General features: G+C 37.9%; 1 protein-coding gene across 2 annotated transcripts in view; it reads left to right on the top strand.

The window, feature by feature from the left end:
- HHIP (hedgehog interacting protein) overlaps window positions 1–20,688 on the top strand; it is an 88,368-nt gene that overhangs the window by 47,046 nt on the left and 20,634 nt on the right. For both annotated transcript variants that reach the window (XM_032855612.1, XM_032855613.1), the window contains exons 5-10: window positions 9,863–10,014; window positions 10,391–10,564; window positions 11,227–11,370; window positions 14,887–15,008; window positions 17,336–17,459; window positions 18,435–18,565. In XM_032855612.1, coding sequence (XP_032711503.1) covers window positions 9,863–10,014; window positions 10,391–10,564; window positions 11,227–11,370; window positions 14,887–15,008; window positions 17,336–17,459; window positions 18,435–18,565 — 847 coding nt within the window. The remainder of the gene's footprint in view (window positions 1–9,862; window positions 10,015–10,390; window positions 10,565–11,226; window positions 11,371–14,886; window positions 15,009–17,335; window positions 17,460–18,434; window positions 18,566–20,688) is intronic.

Below are 20,688 nucleotides of genomic sequence, written 5' to 3'. Positions count from 1 at the left end.
ATACCATGTGGAATTTACAAAGTGATTTTACATTCTTTGATTATCTAAGCAACATTATGAGTGGGAGGAAAGATCCTGAGAAGTTTTCACCTGCCCCATTAAATAACCAAGTAAACCCGCTGAAAGGATTCTTGAGTGTTCTGTTCTATTTTTAGGTGGTATTTTAGTTTTTATGTATGTTTCACTTAAAAATCCAGTAAGAAAAGCAACAACAATAATAATAATGAATAAAGTAAATAAAAATCCAGTAAGAAATTCCTCCTCCCTCATATTTAAATAATGATTTATTTAATTATTTTAAACCCCTGCTTAACTCACAAAAATATTTGGGTGTTTCACATCGAAAGGGACAGGTAAATTAAAATTTTAAAGCAGGAGAAAAAAGAAAGGAGCACGATATTAAAGGAGGGAAAGAACGAAGGAGGTTCGAAGGAGAATAGAAGTATTCTACAATGGTGGTCATGGGCTTGCTAGAGCTAAATGTGCTCGTCTCTTCACATACCTGTCAGTGACATCAACTTGCTGCTTTGAAATTGGCCAAGGTGAAAGTACTTACACCATGGAAATATACACAAATCAGGATTTTTTTTTTCCAGATAGGTATCAGCTGACTGATATACATTGTAAAATGTATACTGATATTCATTGCCCTAAAACTAATTTAACCTTTGTGTTAAAATAACTGGAGTTATAACCTTCATTTTATTCCCTCATAAAGCTTTGGAAATTTAAGTAAGACAGTTTCAGTAATGCCTCAAGCCATGAACAATGGATACTGATGAGGAAATACAATCTATCCATTGTTTGTTCATTTCTTCATTTAGGAAAGAGTTGGTGGGGCAGTGTCACATAATAGTTTACATTATTTGTCCTTCAGTCACAATCTCTGCTTTGCCACTTGTGGTTGTGCATTTTGGACAAATTATTTAAATCCTCTATGCCTCTGTGTCCTTATCCAGAACATAAAGATAATGACAAAATAGTATTAAACTCTAGAGTTGTTATAAAATTTAAGCAAGATAATGCTTGTAAATTACTTAGCATGGTCTCTGGCACATAGGAAGAATTCTCTGTTACCTTTTATAACGAGGCTTCCAATGTAGGTAAGATTCTTCCCAAGACACCAAAAAGACCAGAGATCCCTGCCTTACAGCAGCTTGCAGTCTAGTGGAGAATTGGTCTAGTTCCTAATTTACATATCTGACATTTTGTTGTGTCTAACAAGGTAGCTGCCCAATATTTTATCCATTTACAGTTCAGTCTAGAAGTGTGTACTTTTTCAAATCTAAGGTCCAAAAACTATTAAACCGCTAGGTTGTCATATCAAAGTTTAGTATAGCTACAAAACTCTTTTTGATTATCATCTTTATTCATTTTTAATTTCTCATGAATATTCTTGTAGTTTTTGTCAAACTCTTGTTAATTTATTTTCATGTAGCCTAAACACACAGCATAAAAGCTTAGCTTTCTCTAAATGCTTCCAACATCTCTATAAAATTTCCTTCTTCAAAAGAGTGTTTAGAGTCAAGATTTTGCTTTGGAGAATTGATACTTTTTATAGTTTTATTATTTTGTTATTTCAAGTAGATGTTTCACACAGTTTAATTTTATTGAGGCATTTTTTTTTTCTTTTAGAGAAGGTGTTTTAAAGAACTGAACTTTGGAATACCACAGATACTATTATCCTGTGACACATATTGAGACAAAAAGAGCCCAGTGTTCAAGCCGTTCCCTGGTATCATAGTGGATTCCTTGGGCAGCATCTATTACAGGTTTTATGGCCACAGCCTGGACAAGATAAAAGGTCCAAGTCAATCCACTATCTAATATGCCATACTATATCAAATATCATAGTTCAAATAGGTGAAAAGCTTAAGGGAAAATAGAAATATGAAATTTCATTCCATCTGACAAATATAAAGTTTATGTAAAATAAATCTTATACATAAAATATTTGGGCCATAATAGTTTTTAAGTACATAACTGAGTATGTTTATATGTTTTTCCCCCATAGGTGTGAGATATCAAGAGAATATTAGTATTTGGAATAAGAAGCAACTAGGAAGCTGGATTTCTAGAAAGAACAACTTCTAGTATCTTTCCTCGGTGTAGGTCGTAACTTAAACCCAGCAAGACTGATTTATTTTGTTTATGTTTGAAAAGAGTGGGGAAGAGAATTGTTGAGGAAAGCTAGTGGTCTAGCGGTTTCTATCCAGAATAGCTCTCGTTTGTACTTTTTAAGTCTGTTTTCACATTGGCTTCAGGAGACAAAATGTATAGTCCTGAACACAGATTTGGCATGGACCAATTGCTACATAACAGAAATCGTATACTTCATGAGAAACTTCCTAAAAACTCCGAATTGCTGGGTGTCCTCCCGCAGCTTTCCAACCTCATTTGAAGCAGGTCAGATTTCTTTGTCAGGGAAGTGTGGTAGAGGCGAGCTTGGGTCCTGCAAGCATTTGAAAATTGTATATACTTCTTGGAGAACTAGAACAATGGGTGAATACGATGAAACAAAAATACAGCCTTGAAGAGACAAGACAGTGCCTTGAAGAGAATTCAGTTTTCAGGAAACCAAGAGAATAATTAGAGTAAGTTAAAAACATATCTAAAAGAAAAGCCAAATCTGAAAAAATAGGGGACGTTTTAAAAGAAAAGAAGAAAACTATGACTATTATAATAGGTCTGCCGTATATTATGGCTGCTTTCATTCTCAGAGAATTAAGGTGGAAAAAAAAAAAAAACAAAGAGTGAATAATAAAATGACGCAAGACATTTTATAAAAATGTTAATCTCTAAGAAAGATTTATATGACAGGAAAACTACCAAATTTTTCCCAAGTACTCTTTAACTTCAATTTCTTCAACAGAGTAGGTCATGATCTCTTTCTCCCTGGCAAGGCGGATGGGCTAATGAACCTCTCAGATTTTCTCTGGAGTGCTTTCTGACACCAAATGAGAGTTTTTGCTCACACCAACCAATTATTCAGCACCAGCTGGGTGTCCAGTAATTTCAGTTCTGATGCTAACTATCCAGAGTTAGCCCAGACACTACCAATTGAAGTCTCAGTCCCACAAGACTACCTCCACTTCCGGGACCAGTTACAAATAGTGTGCCTAGGCTCTCCACATTTCTGCCCAACTGACTACAAATTCAGGGCTTCCCATAAGCCTCTCCTCAGGCTTACTAACTCACAGAACTCAGGAAATTGCTTTATTAACTTTTACTGGTTTATTATAAAGTCTACAACTCAGGAACAGCCCGATGGAATTGATGCATTGGGCAAGGTATGGGGGAGGGAGGACAGGGCCCTTCATGCCACCCTCCCAGAGCCTCATTATGTTAACCAGCCGGGAGGCTATCTAAACCCGGTTGCGTAGGGGGGTTATGGAGGCTTTATCATTTAATCATTAGATGTGACTGATTAAATCATGTGAGCTGGTGATTGAACTCAACTTTCAGTCTCTTTTCCCTCCCTGGAGGTTGGAGGGGTTGATGAAAGTTCCAATCTGCTAACGCTAATCACATTTTTGGTTCCTCTGGCCACCAGCCCTCATCCTAAAGCTATCCAGGGGCCCACCAAGAGTGACTTCATTAGCACAGACTCAGGTAAGGTTGACAGGGGTTTATTGTGAATAACAAAAGACACCCCTGTCATTCAGGAAATTCCAGCTGTTTTAGGAGCTCTGGACCAGGAACCCAGGACAAAGACCAAATATATTTTTCATTATACCATAACTATATTATAAGCTAACTCAGGATCCTTAGGGAACTGACTCCTTCTGAGACCAAGTTATACTTTTGGAATTACTGAAAAGCATTTCTTCTCATCTTTTCCAGGATTTGTGAAGAAACTAATACTCTACAGTATGTTTCAAAACTTATGAACAAAACAAAATAATACAGTTTTAGTGAGCTTGAAATCCTCTAGTTTGTAGAAATGGTTTGTCTACTGCATTTACTTTTTACCTTCTTTGCATCCTGTGATTAACACAGCAGTTCTGCTTGTGAGAATTCATATGTGTCCACATGTTAACTAATGGTCTTCTACTTCTCCTCCTCCTCAATTCTGAAAGGTGTTATTATGTCATCTTAGAGGGCCATGGTTGTTCTTTCATAACTGACAGCCAAGAGAGGGTGCTTGCTGTGACAAAGCTTCCCTGAAATATCTCTGTGAATTCATAGATGAGCTCCACTTGTGCTGAGCTCCACATTTCAGGATGCTCCCAGTAGGACGTGGCCAGGATGACTCAGGTCGTAAGTAACTTTGGATCCTTTTTGAAAAACAGATTAAAATATCCATGTAGTAAGCAGAATAATGCCTCCTCCCAGAAGATGTCCTCATCCTAATCCCTGGAATATGTTACTTCACATGGCAAAGGGGAATTACGGTTGCAATGGAACTGAGTTGCTGGACAGCACATATGGAGATTATTCTGGATTATCTGGGTGGGCTCAGTGGCATCACAAATTTCTAAAAGTGGAAGAGGCAGCAGAGGAGGTCTGAGTGGTGCCCAGGAGGCAGATTCATCCCTGTTACAGGCTTTGAGGATGGAGGGAGAAGGACAAAAACCAAGGAGTGCCAGATGGCTTCTAGAAGCTGGAAAGGAAGAGGAAACGAATTCTCCCATAGAGCCTCCAGAAAGAAACACAGCCCAACTGACACATTTATCTTAGCCCAGGGAGACTCATGTTGGACGCTAACCTACAAATTTTAAGATAATAGATTTGTGTTGTTTCAAGCCACTAAGTGATAATTTTTATATAGCAGCAATGAAAAATGAATACATCTGGTATTGTATTTGAACTAACAATTCTCAAATAAACCTACTTCTCATTTTGGAATATCAAAAGTTTCCAACCTAAGAGAAGCGAAGGTTTTTGCATGAGGAGGAGCCCATGTTGGTGTCCAAGTTCTATTGTTCCTTTCGTGGTGTGTAGGAACACAAAATATAGATACGTGAATAACAATAAGGGAGACATGCCTCCTAATAAAAGTATATATTTTATAAACAGTTTAAAAAATACCACCTCACTATTCTTATATTAATTCTCAGAAATTCCTTTATTATTAAGAGACCACCAATTCTACTAGAGGTCTTCATTCACATCTGTGTCATATGCATAAAATAAATTGGAAGATGGTCTTATTGTTTGCAGAAACCCAACCTAACATTCTTCATGTAATTTAGATTTCATAAAACCAAGCTTTTTTTTCTTTTCCTTACAAAGTTTTAGAGTGGAGAAACCTTGGGTGCTAATATACCAGTTAGCCTGTGTGTCCAAAGTTACCCAGAATTATGTATTTACTCCCTTTAATACTTGTTTTTTGGGCTGTGTGCATTTCTAATAGTGTAGCCATGTTTAACTCTCCCCCTCCTCCTCACCCAAAAATCAACATCATGAAGAAGTTTGGTGAGAATGAAACAACAAAAAACTTACTTTGTTATCTGATTTTGTTATCTGTTTTCATGTACACTCTTATCTTTTGAGGGACAGAGAATTGTTTTTTATCCCTGGTGCCAAGTACAATGCCTAACACATAGTAGATACTTGATAAATATCTGTTGAACGAATATCAAATACAAACTTCTTTTTTTACAAAGACTATATATAACAAGGCATATCATAAACTTAACACTGCATTATTTCATTTAATTTACATTTCATTGCTTTCTCAATACCATAAGGCCGTTCTGTAGACTACCAAACTTGAAGCTAGTCCCTTGCCAAAAGGTTACTAAGAAAAAGTAAGGAGAAGTGAGAAATGGTGCTTATAGTTCAGTGCTGCCCGGTCTTGTTTCCTAAAATATATAAGCTAGCGTTCTCTAAAGAGATTAAGGCAAATTTTAAAGATAGAGATCAGAAAAAATTGACCTTAGCCACATTGAAAGTATGAAGGGAATGTTTTCCTTAAAAATCATAATGAAAAACCATGCCCACAATGTCTCTTAAAAGAAGAATCTTTATATATATATAATATTTATCTTACATATTATATGTATTATATAATCATTTTATTATTACCTTTCTTATTCTAATAGATATTTCCATTTTCTTCAAAGAAGAGGAATATTCTTGGTCAATCAGTGAGAACTTTGATGTGTTCATCAGGGAAGAGTTTGTCCCAAAATTATAGGACTACATCTGATCTTGTACTCAAATTAAATTCATCAATACTCTCTGTTTGGGGTTTTTTACTCTTTTCTGTTGAGCCTGCGAAATTGCTCCTGAAAGCTGAATGATAACTAGAATGGCAGTTAATTACTTATTTAAGGTCTCTTAAGAGAGTTTTACAATGTACTCTGAAACATGGGTCAATTCAAAGTATGCAAGGACATTATTTTCAAATCATTCAACTATCTGATTTTGGTGAGTCATTTGTGCTTGGTGTGGTGCTGCCCAGAAGTTGATGCAGTTTGAGAATGCTAAGCAGAGGTAAAGGAAGTGTCCTGTGGTAGGTAGCCTATGATGCTTGGGTGAAGTTTCAGTCAGTGAACTTTAAAAAAAAAAAGAAAGAAAGAAAAGGAAAGGCATTAGCCCCAAACTAAGAGAACCCTAAAGTGTTATTTGTAAATTACTTGCCAATTTCTAGCACTGATGTACATTCCCAGAAACACAAGGTGCACGTCAAGCATTCAGTATAAATAATAGAGTACAGAGTATAATGGGCACGTTTTGATAAATTACAGCTTTTCACATGAGTCAGGATAAGCATTTTGGACATTGGTTAATGTTTCCAAAAGTATAATGCTAGAAGTCAATGTCCCTGAACCATGACTCTCCCGTTTGCCATTCTGTTAATTGTCTTTCACCCTTTTCAGTCAGCTTGACTGAACTAATCATTAGAGGTTCATTCTCCCTGATGCTCACTAGAAACAATTTGATAATTTGACATTTCTGGAAGCAGTGCATGATTTTCATTCCATAAAGCTACACATAATTGAGGTAAAAGGGAAGGAAGAAGAGTCAATAACGTTAGTAACATTAGCCCAAGGGCTTTCCCTGAGAGCTGGTCTGGCTGGTTTGCCCTGCTTTCTGGCACCAATGCTCAGGGTCTCAGGCTGGGCACTTCCCTAGTGAAGACCATAGTTGAAGCAACCAGAGAGCCCTGGAGGCCTCAAATGTCTGCATTGTAGACTCTAGCAGACCTTGCTCCAAAATTAAACCTTTAATGCCCAATCAACCTGTTTCTCCATATAAATCTTGAAAAATGGCCCCTACCTCAAATGTACGTTTGCATTTGAGAGGTAAATCATGATTCGTCAGTCACATACTTTAAATCGAAGATGTAACTCTGAAGGCCAATTCAAGCTAAACGTGAGCCTATAGATACTTTATTCTCCTGACAGTGGTGATATATCCCTCCTTCTCAATCTCTGAACATTTAGGAGTCATGTTACACTACAGAGTTTACAAAGCTAATTTCGGGAGACATTCTAGTATATTTACTTAATACATTAAACTTTTCATCAATATAGTTATGAAAGTGAGTATTTCTCTGAAATAACTTAAGAATCAGTCATGTTTCTAAGCCAACCAGACCACTACTTTGCACCTCAAAGCTGACTTTAAAAATACGAAATCATTTGTCATAATCAAACAAATATAAATCCTACGACCTGAAAAATTCAGAATTATGGACTTTCTAAGATTCCATTTTAAATTTATTTTCTTGTCATTCACATGTCTCATTCTTTTTCTGTATTTGGCACTTCAACAAATGCCAATGATGCCCCCAAATTCATTCATGTGATAGGTGACTCTCTAAAGTGAACCATTGTCTTCTGTCACTTGTGGATTTGTTTAAATCTCTTTCCCTATCTTTCTACAGTACCTGAATTCTACATTCCTAATTCCCGAAAAGCAGCTAGCAAATTCTAAGCCATGCTGCTCTCCAACTCAAATTGTATCTCAAATGATTTGATTAAAAACTACAAAAGAACTACTTTCAGCAAAAGCTTCTTATAGTTGGAACCCAAATATTTGTGAAGTGGGCACAAAGTCCTTATCCTGCACTCACAGCTGTAAAGTGAAATACACTCGGAAAAGGAATTAATCACAAACTAAATCCCACCCCTTGGCTTTTTTATCCGTCAAAGAGGTTTAAATGTGCTTTTCTACAATCGGTCTTAGTTATGCATCCCAGCTTTCAATGTCTCATAAGAGGAAATATTTGTTTAATGAAAATATTAAAAAACAGCAACATCCAATCAATATTAAAATCACTATAAGATAATCTGGAAAACAAAGGTTCATTTCCATTAATCATATCATTAGGTCCTAGATCCATACCGTTCAGGGAGATTGTCTTCATTGAAATTCCTACCAAGCATATTGTGACATGCAAATGAAGAGGTTGACTTTTTTGACACTCGAATAATGCTTTGGTAGTGCTCTGGCTATTTGTATCCATTTTAGTATTTACACGCTCTTAAAGTTTGGATGTCTCCACTTTGGATGGTATATATGTGAAGCAGTTTTTCTCTAATCCAGGAGATAAATCAAGCAAAGTTTACTTTAAGTGAGCTTTGATGCCTAAACCTTTAAACTCTTCAATCCATGTAGAATCCAAACCACACCCACTCTTAGTTTTGGTAGCAACACATGCTCTTTTTGGGGACAATAACATGAGGGTGCTTCCATTACTGAGCATGACCTTGTGAAGAAATCACAGTGCTGGAGATCATCTCCCTCCTGTAAGACGCCTACGGGGTCACTTCCAGCTCTTGGCCACAGGAGACGTGGTGTGTAATGCAGTCGTGTGGGTAAGGTGATGTCCTAGCCTCAGTTGCTTCATAGTTTCTATGACATGCCGTGAGCCGGTTTGGATAACTCCTCAGACTACAGAGAAAGAGCTCCCTGGCTTTTTAGACTTTGAACTTTAAAACTCTGATCTAGATAATTTCAGATACTTTAATTTCATTGTAGAAATCCCTAGACTACTTGTGGGATAAAACAAATGCTCAGACCATATTGAGTTTCATCAAGCTGAATTAGCAGAAAATAAAGATAAAATGCCTTTCTATTTAAGAACATGATGATGTTTTAATTGTTACAGCATTTGGCATGCCTAACGTATACAAACCTTGACATTCATATAATAACAAAGAAAGTTGTTTGGGATCTTTCTTTTATTTCCTAGTGTCCCCTTTCCTCTCTAGTATTTCTCCCACCCCCATGCCAGCCCTGGTTTTTAGCCTCCTCCGGTTTCTCCATCCTTCTATAAAGAAAAGCTCTATGCTGTGAAAGATACATGTAAAAATACCTCATTCCTATGTAGATAGGCCAAGGCTGCTTATTACCTAGTTATGATGAACAGACCACCATCGTTGTGACAACTGATGTAGATGCCTCCAGGGTAAAACAAAGGTTTACATATTACACAAGCAATTTAACTGTTTTCTAAACATATTGCCAAGACAGTGGGAGTTGGCAGGCCACACTGTGTTTTAGGTCTAGGAGACTTGGATTAGAAGTGACTGCTGATTATGAATCTTTTTATTTGTCTTCTATGAACTACAAGCAACCTAATAACCCGGCGAAGAATTCTGCATATCACTTAAACTTGTCTCCCTAGCTTCCCGAGATTGCACACACAAATCACTTGACAAAAGTGGGGTAAGGGTCTTGTGCCTAGATAACCACACAAGACAATTGTCTTGTTCTAACCCTTAAAAAGTTCCGCAAAGTGAAATGTTTTATAATCCTTTTTTGTGCAGTAGGCAAGGAAGAAAAGAAAAGAGTTTGGGCAAAGATTATCCAGAAGAAAGAAAGAGACTCTTTTGGGGTTCCAGTTGAAACACAATAAAGAACATAATTAACTTCACAATTCTTTGTGTTTTTCATTTGACTGCAGGGAGGAGATGAAAGAGGTCTGCTAAGCCTTGCATTCCATCCCAATTACAAGAAAAATGGAAAGCTGTACGTGTCTTATACCACCAACCAAGAACGATGGGCTATCGGGCCTCATGACCACATTCTTCGAGTTGTGGAATACACAGTATCGAGGTATCACTAAAATGCCCCGTGACATATTTTTCAGTTTTATTTTCTCATTTTCTCTTCCTAATTATTTTAGAAGTTAAGGTGACAGTAATTAAGCCACAATCTCCACCTTGCTGAAACCCGCATATGTGTCCTTAAGGAGAACTGAGAGAAATGGTAGCTTTGACACTTTTCTTCAGTTATCTTTCAGCTTACATGTTCCTTCTAAAACATAGAAAATAATGTCACTTATCGGAAATTTTTATTAGATCCATTTCAAGCATATGTTTCCTTATTTGCCTACTAAGTGCCTCCTTCCCTATTTGTGTACAGTTTACTTTCCGGTGGATTCACCTTACAGCTTTAACAATTACGGTGTTGCTTCCTCCCTACAATGTAGAAAAAATCCCCACCAAGTTGATTTGAGAACAGCCAGAGTATTTCTTGAAGTCGCAGAACTCCACAGAAAGCATCTCGGAGGGCAGCTGCTCTTTGGCCCTGACGGCTTTTTATACGTCATTCTCGGTGATGGGATGATCACACTGGATGATATGGAAGAAATGGATGGCTTAAGGTAAAAAAGAAAAAAAGTTCCCCTTGACGTTAAAATGTTTTTAAGTGCCAGTCCAGGGGAAAAGGCGTGAGGGCCAGTGAGTTAAGAACTGTCTTTGGGAAGAAAAAAAAAAGACTTGTCTTTGAATTATGTCGCCTTGGTTAACTATTTAACTTCTGTTATGGATGTCTGCATTTATTAAATGATGAGGAAGTCTGTCTTTCGCTGGTGGTATATTTGGAAGTCGCTGTTCCCAGATGTTGGAAAGTGCATTAGTGCCACGTGGGTTGCGGGATACACAGCCCGGGAAACGTGCAGCTCCCTCCGCATGCTCTGCGCTGCAGCTCGTGCCACCTGCTGGCTGGACTCCCGGGCTCCAGGGGCGCTTGGGCGGGCGCGGGAAAGGCATGGACCGGCAAAACAGAAAGAACAGCTGCAAAATGCAGCACGCGGTGGATGCTGCAGTCCTCGGCCACCATCGAGTTGCGTGGCGTGCTGACGCTTGTCTGAAACCAACCTGCCCCTGGTTTCGTTGCCCATGATTCGGAATTTTGTAACTTTAATATTTTCGTCTCGAAGGAGGGAATGATTCTTTGGACTGTAGAGCAACCTCCCCACATTTGGTTTAGGTGAAATACGTAACAAAGGCAGAAAGCACTGAACCTTGTCCTCCAATTTCTCAGTGATTTCACAGGGTCGGTGCTCCGGCTGGACGTGGACACGGATATGTGCAACGTGCCTTATTCCATACCAAGGAGCAACCCGCACTTCAACAGCACCAACCAGCCCCCAGAAGTATTTGCACACGGCCTGCACGATCCAGGCAGGTGAGAACAGAGTCTGTACCGCCCCCCTCCCTCCGCCCCCACCTGCCCCCACCTGCCCCCACCCGCCCCCACCCGCCCCCACCCGCCCCCACCCGCCTGCTCTAAAGCCGGGCTGGGATTCGGGAACTGGGAAAAGAAAGAGAGGTCCACACACAGAGCATCCACGGGTGATGTCCAAGGTTTAGCCTCCAGAAATCACACCAGCCCATTATCTGAGCACTCTTTTCTTCTATTACTGCATGAAGCAGATAGAGAAGGCAGATTGGACATACCGAAAAGAACAAATTCATGGAGAAAAATTCCTTTAAGGTTCTGGAGTGTTATTAGATAAACGCTGTTGGACCAGTGTAATGATTAAGACTTCAGTTCAAATTTAGAGAGATAATAAACTTTCTAAATTGTCTCCTTAAACCCCTCTAAATGAAATTTTCCGTACACATTAATTTTTTAAAATTTATTTCTATTTATTTTAAGGTTCATTTATTTGAGAGAGGAGAGGAGGGGCAGAGGCTGAGGGAGAGTCTTAAGCAGATTCTGTGCTGAACTCCGAGCCCCACACAGTTTGCCATCTCCCAATCCTGAGATCGATACACTGGGATCATGATCCTGAGATCATGACTTGAGCTGAAACCAAGAGGTGTTCCATTTCCATACACATTAAATGGGGGTGGTAATAGCAACCTTGCAAGAAGGCTATAATGATTTATTACAAATCTACAAGTAAAGCACAAAGTAGAGTGCCTGACACACATGGTAGGTTTTAAATAAATTACAGGTCTTATCATAGCTTTACTTAACATACAATGGTACAGTATCAGTTCATAAGGACTTGAGCTCAACGTTAACATTTTTTCCCTTGGAAAAAAAGTATAAATATAAAGGAATTCATATTGATTGTTTACTATAATGAACTATAAAGAAAGGAGTACTAAGATGTATGTAGAGTGAGAAATTTGGGGTATACTTTTAAAATGCTATGAAGTATATTATAGCAATTCTATGATGAAAGCTTCATCCAATCTGTGGTCCCTTATTCATACTATGGGATATTTGGCCACATTCATTCATTTACTAGCTAAGTTATTATTGCTATTTAATGTTTATTGAGTGTTCACTATGTGCAAGGTGAGTATTTCTTGAACTTTTTATTTTTATAATCCCTCATGCCCTTCATCTCCCCTCCATCAAAGTCCAAGTCTACAGTTCATTTCCTTTTTGGCATCTCAGCAGATCTTAAAATCTGTGCGACAGGGAATACTTAAGGTGGGTTCAGGATGTGGAGGAAACTGTCACATTCCATTCCTATAGCTCAGAACTCTCAGATACCACCGCAAAGCAGCACTTTGAAGTCCTGCACCCTGAGTCACGGCAGTCTCACTGGAGCTTTCGTGCAACCTTCCTGGGGGTCCTGGGCCCTCCGTGCAAAAACGCAGGGTGAGGCGCTTTACAGATCTTGCATATGGCAGGACGCCTAAGCCGTGGAGTCTTACCTCCTCGGGCAGCAGGGGGCTAAAGGGAACTTGTGCCTCCCTCCAAGAGCACTTCAAGCAGAGAAAGATTTAATAAAGCAGAAAGGAAATTCAGATAATTAGTGGCTAAAAGTAAAGCTGACTTGTGTTAAGCACCTTGGGTGCAGAGTACTGAACTAAGTATCTCAACCACTTTAGTTCATTTATGCCTCTCAGCAGTACTCGGTGGTAGCTGGCCTGGAGCATAGTTATTTCCCATATACCCCCCGACCACCACACCTGGCATAGCCTCCCCAGTAGCAACATCCACCACCAGAGTGGGACATTGTTACAATGCATGAACCTACCTTGACACATCCTTATCGCCCAAAGTCCAGAGTTTCCATTAGGGTTCACTGGGGGTTGTACATTTTATGGATTTGGACAGGTGTATAATGACGTGTATCCACCATAGGGTATCCTACAGAGTCTCACTGTCCAACTTCTTTTTTTCCATAAGAAACTAAAGGTTAGAAGGGTCAAGCGGTTCTCAGTGGCCATAGTATTCAGCCAGAGCTAGGCCTGATGGCATCTCCACCTTTGGGAAGCCTGGGCTTTCCTTCCAGATCTGCTTCTTTCTTGATAAGAAGAGGTCAAACCTTTTGTCGTCGTTTCTTCATCTTTAAAAGGAAGACAATACAGGAAAGCTCTCTCTGCCTGTATGGATTTAGTTCCACCTTAAGTCACATCACGTCTATGTCCTGTTCCCTGCCAGGCATTGTACTCTGAAACACTGAATTAAAGAGGACAATAAAGGGACTGTTGCCACAGAACAGCTAACTCTTCTTTGGCAGCTCAGGCTCGTAGTTTCCCTATGATGAATAGGATCATTTGGATGCACCAGTTTTTGTTCCACAATTGTTGATACTGCTGACATGATCGCTGCATATGACTCTTAACATTTCTCAAGACCCAGAACTTACTCTCAGGTTGTTTTGTTTTCTAGTTTATTTAATGGTTTGGTTCGGTTGTCAAGTCATTACTGCATTTTGTTGACCTAAAACAGTGTTTCCTTATGGGATGATTTTGCCTCCTGTGAACATTTGGCAACATCTAGGAACATTTTTGGAAGGGTTCATGCTACTGACATCTAGTGGCTGGAGGCCAGAGATCCTCCTAAACATCCTATGTGCTCAGTACAGAGCCTCCTTCTCCTCCCCTCTGCTAGTCTCCTATTCAAAGAATTCTCTGGCTCAAAATGTCAATAACGTCAAAGTTGAGAAACCTAAAAACAAGGCAACACTGTTTTCCACATTTGTGAGAACTTCAAAAATTATATTATACAGCTTCATTCTTTTCCCAACCCAAACTCCACATGCCCAGTCCCTCATGGACTTAAACATTCAACAAATATTGAGCCCCTTTTATAACCCTGGGTTTGAATAGGGTAACAGAAATACAGGGATAAAGAAGCTGGAAGTGGTCCCTATGCTCATAGAATTTACTGTCAATGGCTTAGGTCATGGAAATATTCTAGTTCCAGACTGGGGGTGACATGAAGACACAGTTAATGTAAAAGACTTCAGTGGTTGTGGTGACCGGCTTTCTTTTATTTTATTTATATTATTATAGCATACACTTTCTTTCCTTTGTTAGAGCAGCTTGAGCTGTAGACTATAACAATTCCATGTACAAAACACAAAACTAATACCAAAACTAATTCTATTTTGTGTGTTGCTGATGTGAGTTGATGATACCACTGGCTTGCATACCTTACCAGTGCATTATATATGTGACAGTCCTTAATAACGCACTAACAAATGTTTTAAGTCTCTGTGCACATTCATACTAGAGAGAGATACCAAGAAAAATTAGGAAATATTCTCCAGAGGCTGTTTAGCTTGAGCAGAGTAAACAAACAAATCTGAATGTTTCTGTTGAGGATCCCAAGGAAATAGCCAGTGGGTTCTTGCCAGCCCACAGAAGGGCTCCTATGTCAGGAATCTCTAGTCAGAGTTTAGAAAAGATCCTGGTAAGAAATCATGGATGTCCCCCTTTCGTTATGCAGATGTGCTGTGGATCGCCATCCCACTGATATAAACATCAATTTAACAATACTTTGTTCAGACTCCAATGGAAAGAACAGATCATCTGCCAGAATCCTACAGATAATAAAGGGGAAAGATTATGGTAAGTAGCGCATAATTTGTTGATTTGGCTTTAGTTTGGGCCTTGTTTTATTTTAATACATTAATTGAGGAGAAATGGATCTCTACAAAAGGAGCATTTGGGAAAGCATAAAAACACTGACCTAACAGTAGTAAGGGAGTAAATTGCACAAGTTTTTAAAGGTCCAGTGACGCTTACAAGCCCTAGGAATTCCATTTGAGTAATTACCTTTCCCATGGACTGAAGTGTGCTCTGTAGGTCCAAAAATTTAATGGACCTTCAAAAATTAGCTGTTTATATTTTGCTCATCTGAGAGTCAAAAATGAATAACTTCTATTTATTTAATATATAAAGGAGAACTTGTCTTAACATCTTACATACAGCAGAAAAAAACAAGTTTAAGGTAAGAAATTTCTCAATACCCTATATGCTAGTCTCAGCAATTAGAAAAATAGTAAGTGTTTCAAATAATTCAAATAAGAATGCAATTTTTTAAGTGCCTATTTTAGAGAAAACAACATAATAGACTTGTAAAAACACGTTATTTACGCAAGTCATGAAAATGGGGTGTTTAGACATTATTTTTAATAACATGATTACTGGAGTGTTTTAGAGATGCATATAAAAATTAAGTTGGATAATAATGAAGGCCAGAAAACTTAATACTTTTTAGTGTTTTAGTATTTACTCCTTTTGGAGGAAGCAATATATCAAAATTATTATGATTCAGGGAACACAGTAGATTAAGATTATTAAATTGATCACTCCTTCTATTTACTCATTCAATACAGATATTTATTTAGCACCAGGAATGAAACAGCTGTGTTAGTTCATGTGGTGTTCAGTTATTTCACTTTATTTTTTTTTTTCAGGTATTCATTCGTGTGTGTGTGTGTGTGTGTGTGTGTAACTTATAAAAGCCAAACCAAAGAATGACATGGTTTGAAAAAAAATCTTATATGAGTCACTGGTTTGATGGAATTTGGCTATATTTATGCAGATTAAATTAAATTCTCCAATCACATTAATTGGGGTCAGCTGCAACTGGCTACAATATTGATAGCCTTACATTTCTGTTTTCAAAACACATCCCCAGAGTCCTCTCACTGCATATGTATAGAGCAAATCCCCACGGTGTAAACTTTAAATGCTTTACAACTTTGTCATTTTTACTGCAATAAAGCAGAAAACAAAAATAAAACCCAGATAACCACATCCACTGTACTTACTACGTGCCGGCCCCTGTAGTAACTGTACCAACCTGACTCCTTGCATTCCCCGAACAACTGTGTGGTAGGCACCGTTATTGGCCACATTGTACAGATGAGGCAACTGAGACGCAGAGAGGTTAATGATCATACAACATACAGTGGCAAGGTCTGGATTGAAGCCGGCCCCACTGATTCCAGAGTTCATGACCTTAATCATTCAGTTATGCTGCCTCTCACTGAACTGGTTAAAACTTAATCTTTTCTACTTTTTCTAATACAGTCACCATAACTACATGGGAAGGAAGAATTACTTTAAAATTACCAACTTCCCACAAAGGCTTTTGCTTAAAATACTGCCTGTTGATAATGACTTATTTGACATTAAGCACATAATAAGTAATTTTCAGATTAATTTGCAACTGGCTTTAGATCTTTTCCATTGCAATTAGCGTATGTGTAGTCAAGTATATAATGACATGCATGGAAAGTCTGAGATATGTAACTATACACTTGTAATTAGGAAGAATGGCTGCATTAGACATTGTTAGCCATAGAACTCCATAAACAAAACTATTAAACTAGTTTAAATGAAGATATCACTTGAGTGACAATGTTTTTAAATATACAAATGTGGTTTTAAAGGCCTTTTATGTACTATACTTTCCTTTTCATTAAAATATGATTTTTCAAACATTTTATATAACTTGACAGTGGTCTGGCTTAATTTACTCAATATATGCAGAAGCATTTCTACAAAAAAAAAATCCATTTTAAAACAATTATTTTGTTTAAATCTTTTGATTCTTAAGTAAATAACCATGGTTTCCTAAATATCCAGATTCTAATTTCATTGAAAATTTGGTATGTGTGGCAATTATAACAGCAAGCATTTGCGGAGCATTTCCATTTCAGTAAGCTTTGCATGGAAGCTTTTGGTATTTTATACTATTTAAGCAACAGGACTTAATTATTTTTACTAAATATCTAGAACAAGGATTCATCTTGTGTATCATGGAGCACATTTTAGATTTAACGTAAATTACCGTAATAATATTATGATGATATTACTTGGCCTCTGTTACTTTTATTTCATAAAAATGTTTCATTTGATCTAATGTTATGTTTCTTTCTTTCCAGAAAGTGAGCCATCACTTTTGGAATTCAAGCCATTCAGTAATGGTCCTTTGGTTGGTGGATTTGTTTACCGGGGCTGCCAGTCGGAAAGACTGTACGGAAGCTATGTGTTTGGAGACCGTAATGGGTAGGTTCCCTGATACCACAATTTGATGTATCAGATGACATATCCATTGATTAGGGGGCAAACTGCCATAAAATATTCAAATGATTGTCTCTCTTTGGGGATCAGGTCTGGGACACACATGAACATTATTATTTTCTTTTTTGTTTCATTATGTATGATGGTTTAATTAAAGAACTTCCGAAGACATGCTTTTTAAACAAATTTGATTAAGTTCATGAAATAACCTTTGAGAACCGAGAAGTCTTCAGATGGACTTTTCATATTATGTAAGCTTTTCCCTTCATCCTTAACATAAATTTACCATGACAATGAGTAATTTGAAAACTATTGTTATACATGACTTGTGTAAATATTTTCCAAATTATTTGGAAATTGGAAAGCTAAGGAATTTTGTTTTTGCCAGACTTTTAGAACTTTTAACAACAGAACTTAATTTGTCTCTATCAGTAAGAATACTACACAATTAAATTTTAGCCTCCTTTTTATAGGTCACTGTGTGGATAATTCTCAGGAACTCTTAGTGATGAAACCCAGATTATGAATCTTGTTTCCCAAGTCACTGGCATTCAGGCATATGGCAGAGCTTCTATGCTTGGTCACTAAAAGGAACTAGAAAAGTTTACTGACCCCATGATCTTCCCCCTGTCCCTCTCTCTGATTAATAGCACAGCATGGAGTCTAGTCCTGGAGAGGAAGTATCATTCTCTGGATGAAGGGGAGGGCTTTTCTCATACTCAGGTACTTTTAGTGCCCCCCTCCAAACAAAATACTATCTTTAAGTACTTTCTCCCCACATGAGAATTTCACAGTATTCACACACATTATGGGCTATAATATTTTTCCTTTTAGAAGACAGGTGTATCTTACAACACTTATACATTGTGAACTTTATTCCAAGCATTTGATTGATTAACTTATTTAGTTTTAAGCAAAAGCATATTTTCATTGTAAGTTTACGGTATCTTTTTGTTGTAGGAATTTCTTAACCCTCCAGCAAAGTCCCGTGAGCAAGCAATGGCAAGAAAAACCACTCTGTCTGGGCAACAGTGGTTCCTGTAGAGGTTACTTTTCAGGTCACATATTGGGATTTGGAGAAGATGAATTAGGTACTGTACAAACTATTTCTGTGAAGTTCCATTCTCACTCCCTTGCCCAAGAGGCTTTGTTTTGCTCTGAAGAATAAGTGTAACAATCTCGCCCTCCATTTGCTGGCGATATAACCTGCAGCAAGGGTGACCTACCGTGGAGATTAGAGACGGCCCAGCTACGTATTCTCTCCCAGTGACCTTTCTCTGGGGGGGTCTTTACATCTATTTCCACTCCAAAAATATAAAAGTAACAGAGCAGGAAAATGGAAGGCATGAAAAAAGAGAATTTTGGAGTCCTTAAAGAGAAAAAGTCTTAAATGTCTACTGATATTTCAGATAAATCTGAGTCATTTGTTTCTATTCTCTATCTGAAAACTTCCCACTTATCCATGCCTCTTGGAATAAATAAAAAATCTGTTGTAATCTCAGCCTCACCTTATCCTCTATTTCTGAATTTTTAATTTAATTTTTGTTTTTTGGGGGGGTCCGTTGAGGCATGCAGTTTGTACACAATAAGCTGAATTTGTAGCTCTGCTTTCCAACAGAATAAAAATTATCTTCTGGACTATAACATATTTGTTAGTATGTTATCAAAATGTGCACAGCTTATAAGCAAAAAGAAGTTGAAATTGGAATACCATCGAAGAGTGAAAAAACTCCTAATTTTAAATTATAGAGATAAATGTAGCTTTCATAATGACCCTATTTAAAGAACAACATCCAAATAAACCATGGCCACTATGCTCCTTTAGCCTCCAAGATGAATTTTAGGTCTTAAGAAAGAAGAGTGTGTTTCCCATCTAAATCAGAATATTTTCTTTTCTTCTTTTTTTTATTTATTTGTCAGAAAGAGAGAGAGAGAGAGAGAGAGAGAGAGAGTGCACAGGCAGAGGGAACCACAGGCAGAGCGAGACAAAGAAGAAGACACCCCACTGAGGAAGGAACCTGATGCGGGGCTCAATCCCAGGACGCCGGATCATGACCTAAGCCGAAGATAGGCGCTTAACTGACTGAGCCCCCCAGGTGCCCCTAAATCAGAATATTTTCCCTAGAAGTCCAGCTTTGGTTTCAATACATCAAATGCAGAATTTACCAGGAATAGTTCCATGCCATTCACTTAAGTTAACAAGGGGACTTAACACATATTTCAGAGCTACAGGAATGTAAAGATTTAAAGAGCCCTCAAATCCCTTCTTTTCTTATTCCAGAATTGAAAACATTTACAGTTAATTTTCCCTGGATATCTCCTAGCTCACTCAAAAGAACCAAAGAAATAACACTTTCTCACTGAAATCCTCTGCTATATAATCTAAGTTTCACTGGCAAACTCTGGTTTTAAAATATAAACGAGGATTAAATGGTTTGTGGCAGAATTAGAGATGAATACTTAGATGCTGTGACTGAATCATTCTGATTTCCCCAGATCTGACTGCACATGACTCACCATTAATCACCTGTTAGTGTCACCACTGTTGGTTAAAATACCCAGACATCTATCTGCCCTTAATACCATGTTGGGAGCAGAACTAACAAAGGAAGCATATACCATCCTTAGGGTCTGGAAGCTATAGCATCGTATATACTATATAATTATAATTAAACATGCTTTCACTGAATCATGCTTTAATGTGAAACTCTTTGGCTTTAATTAAGAGCCACATTGCGGGGGGTGCCTGGCTAGCTAGGTCAGTAGAGCAACCCAACTTCTGATCTTGGGGTTGTGAGTTTGAACCTTATGTGGGGTATAGGGATTCCTTTTTTAAAAAAGCAGGTGTTTGGCTGGCTCAACGGGAGGAGTGTGCTACTCTTGATCTTGGGGCTGTGGGTTCAAGCTCGTGCTGGGTGTAGAGATTACCTAAATAGATAAGACTTCAAAAAATTTTAAGAAGATTAAAAAAACTAAAGAGCCATATAAGAAAATGAGTAGGTTTTTGCACTTTTTGAAACAAAAAGTATTGAGAGTCTGTTTTCTTTGTGTGTGTGTATTTAGCTATAAATCCAGGAGGTTCGTTGTAAGGATTAAATGAAATAAAATACATAAAGTACTTGACAAAATAAATATTAATTTTTTTTGCTTACATTCCTATGCCTCTTAACTTCATTTTTTTTCCTATTGTGTCTGTATTTTTAGTATAAGCCCC

Source organism: Lontra canadensis, unplaced genomic scaffold, assembly GCF_010015895.1.
Source record: "Lontra canadensis isolate GAN:19392208 unplaced genomic scaffold, GSC_riverotter_1.0 scaffold10, whole genome shotgun sequence".
Lineage (NCBI taxonomy): Eukaryota > Metazoa > Chordata > Mammalia > Carnivora > Mustelidae > Lontra > Lontra canadensis.
Note: the sequence above shows the minus strand (reverse complement) of the source record. Positions and strands in the feature narration are given on the sequence as shown.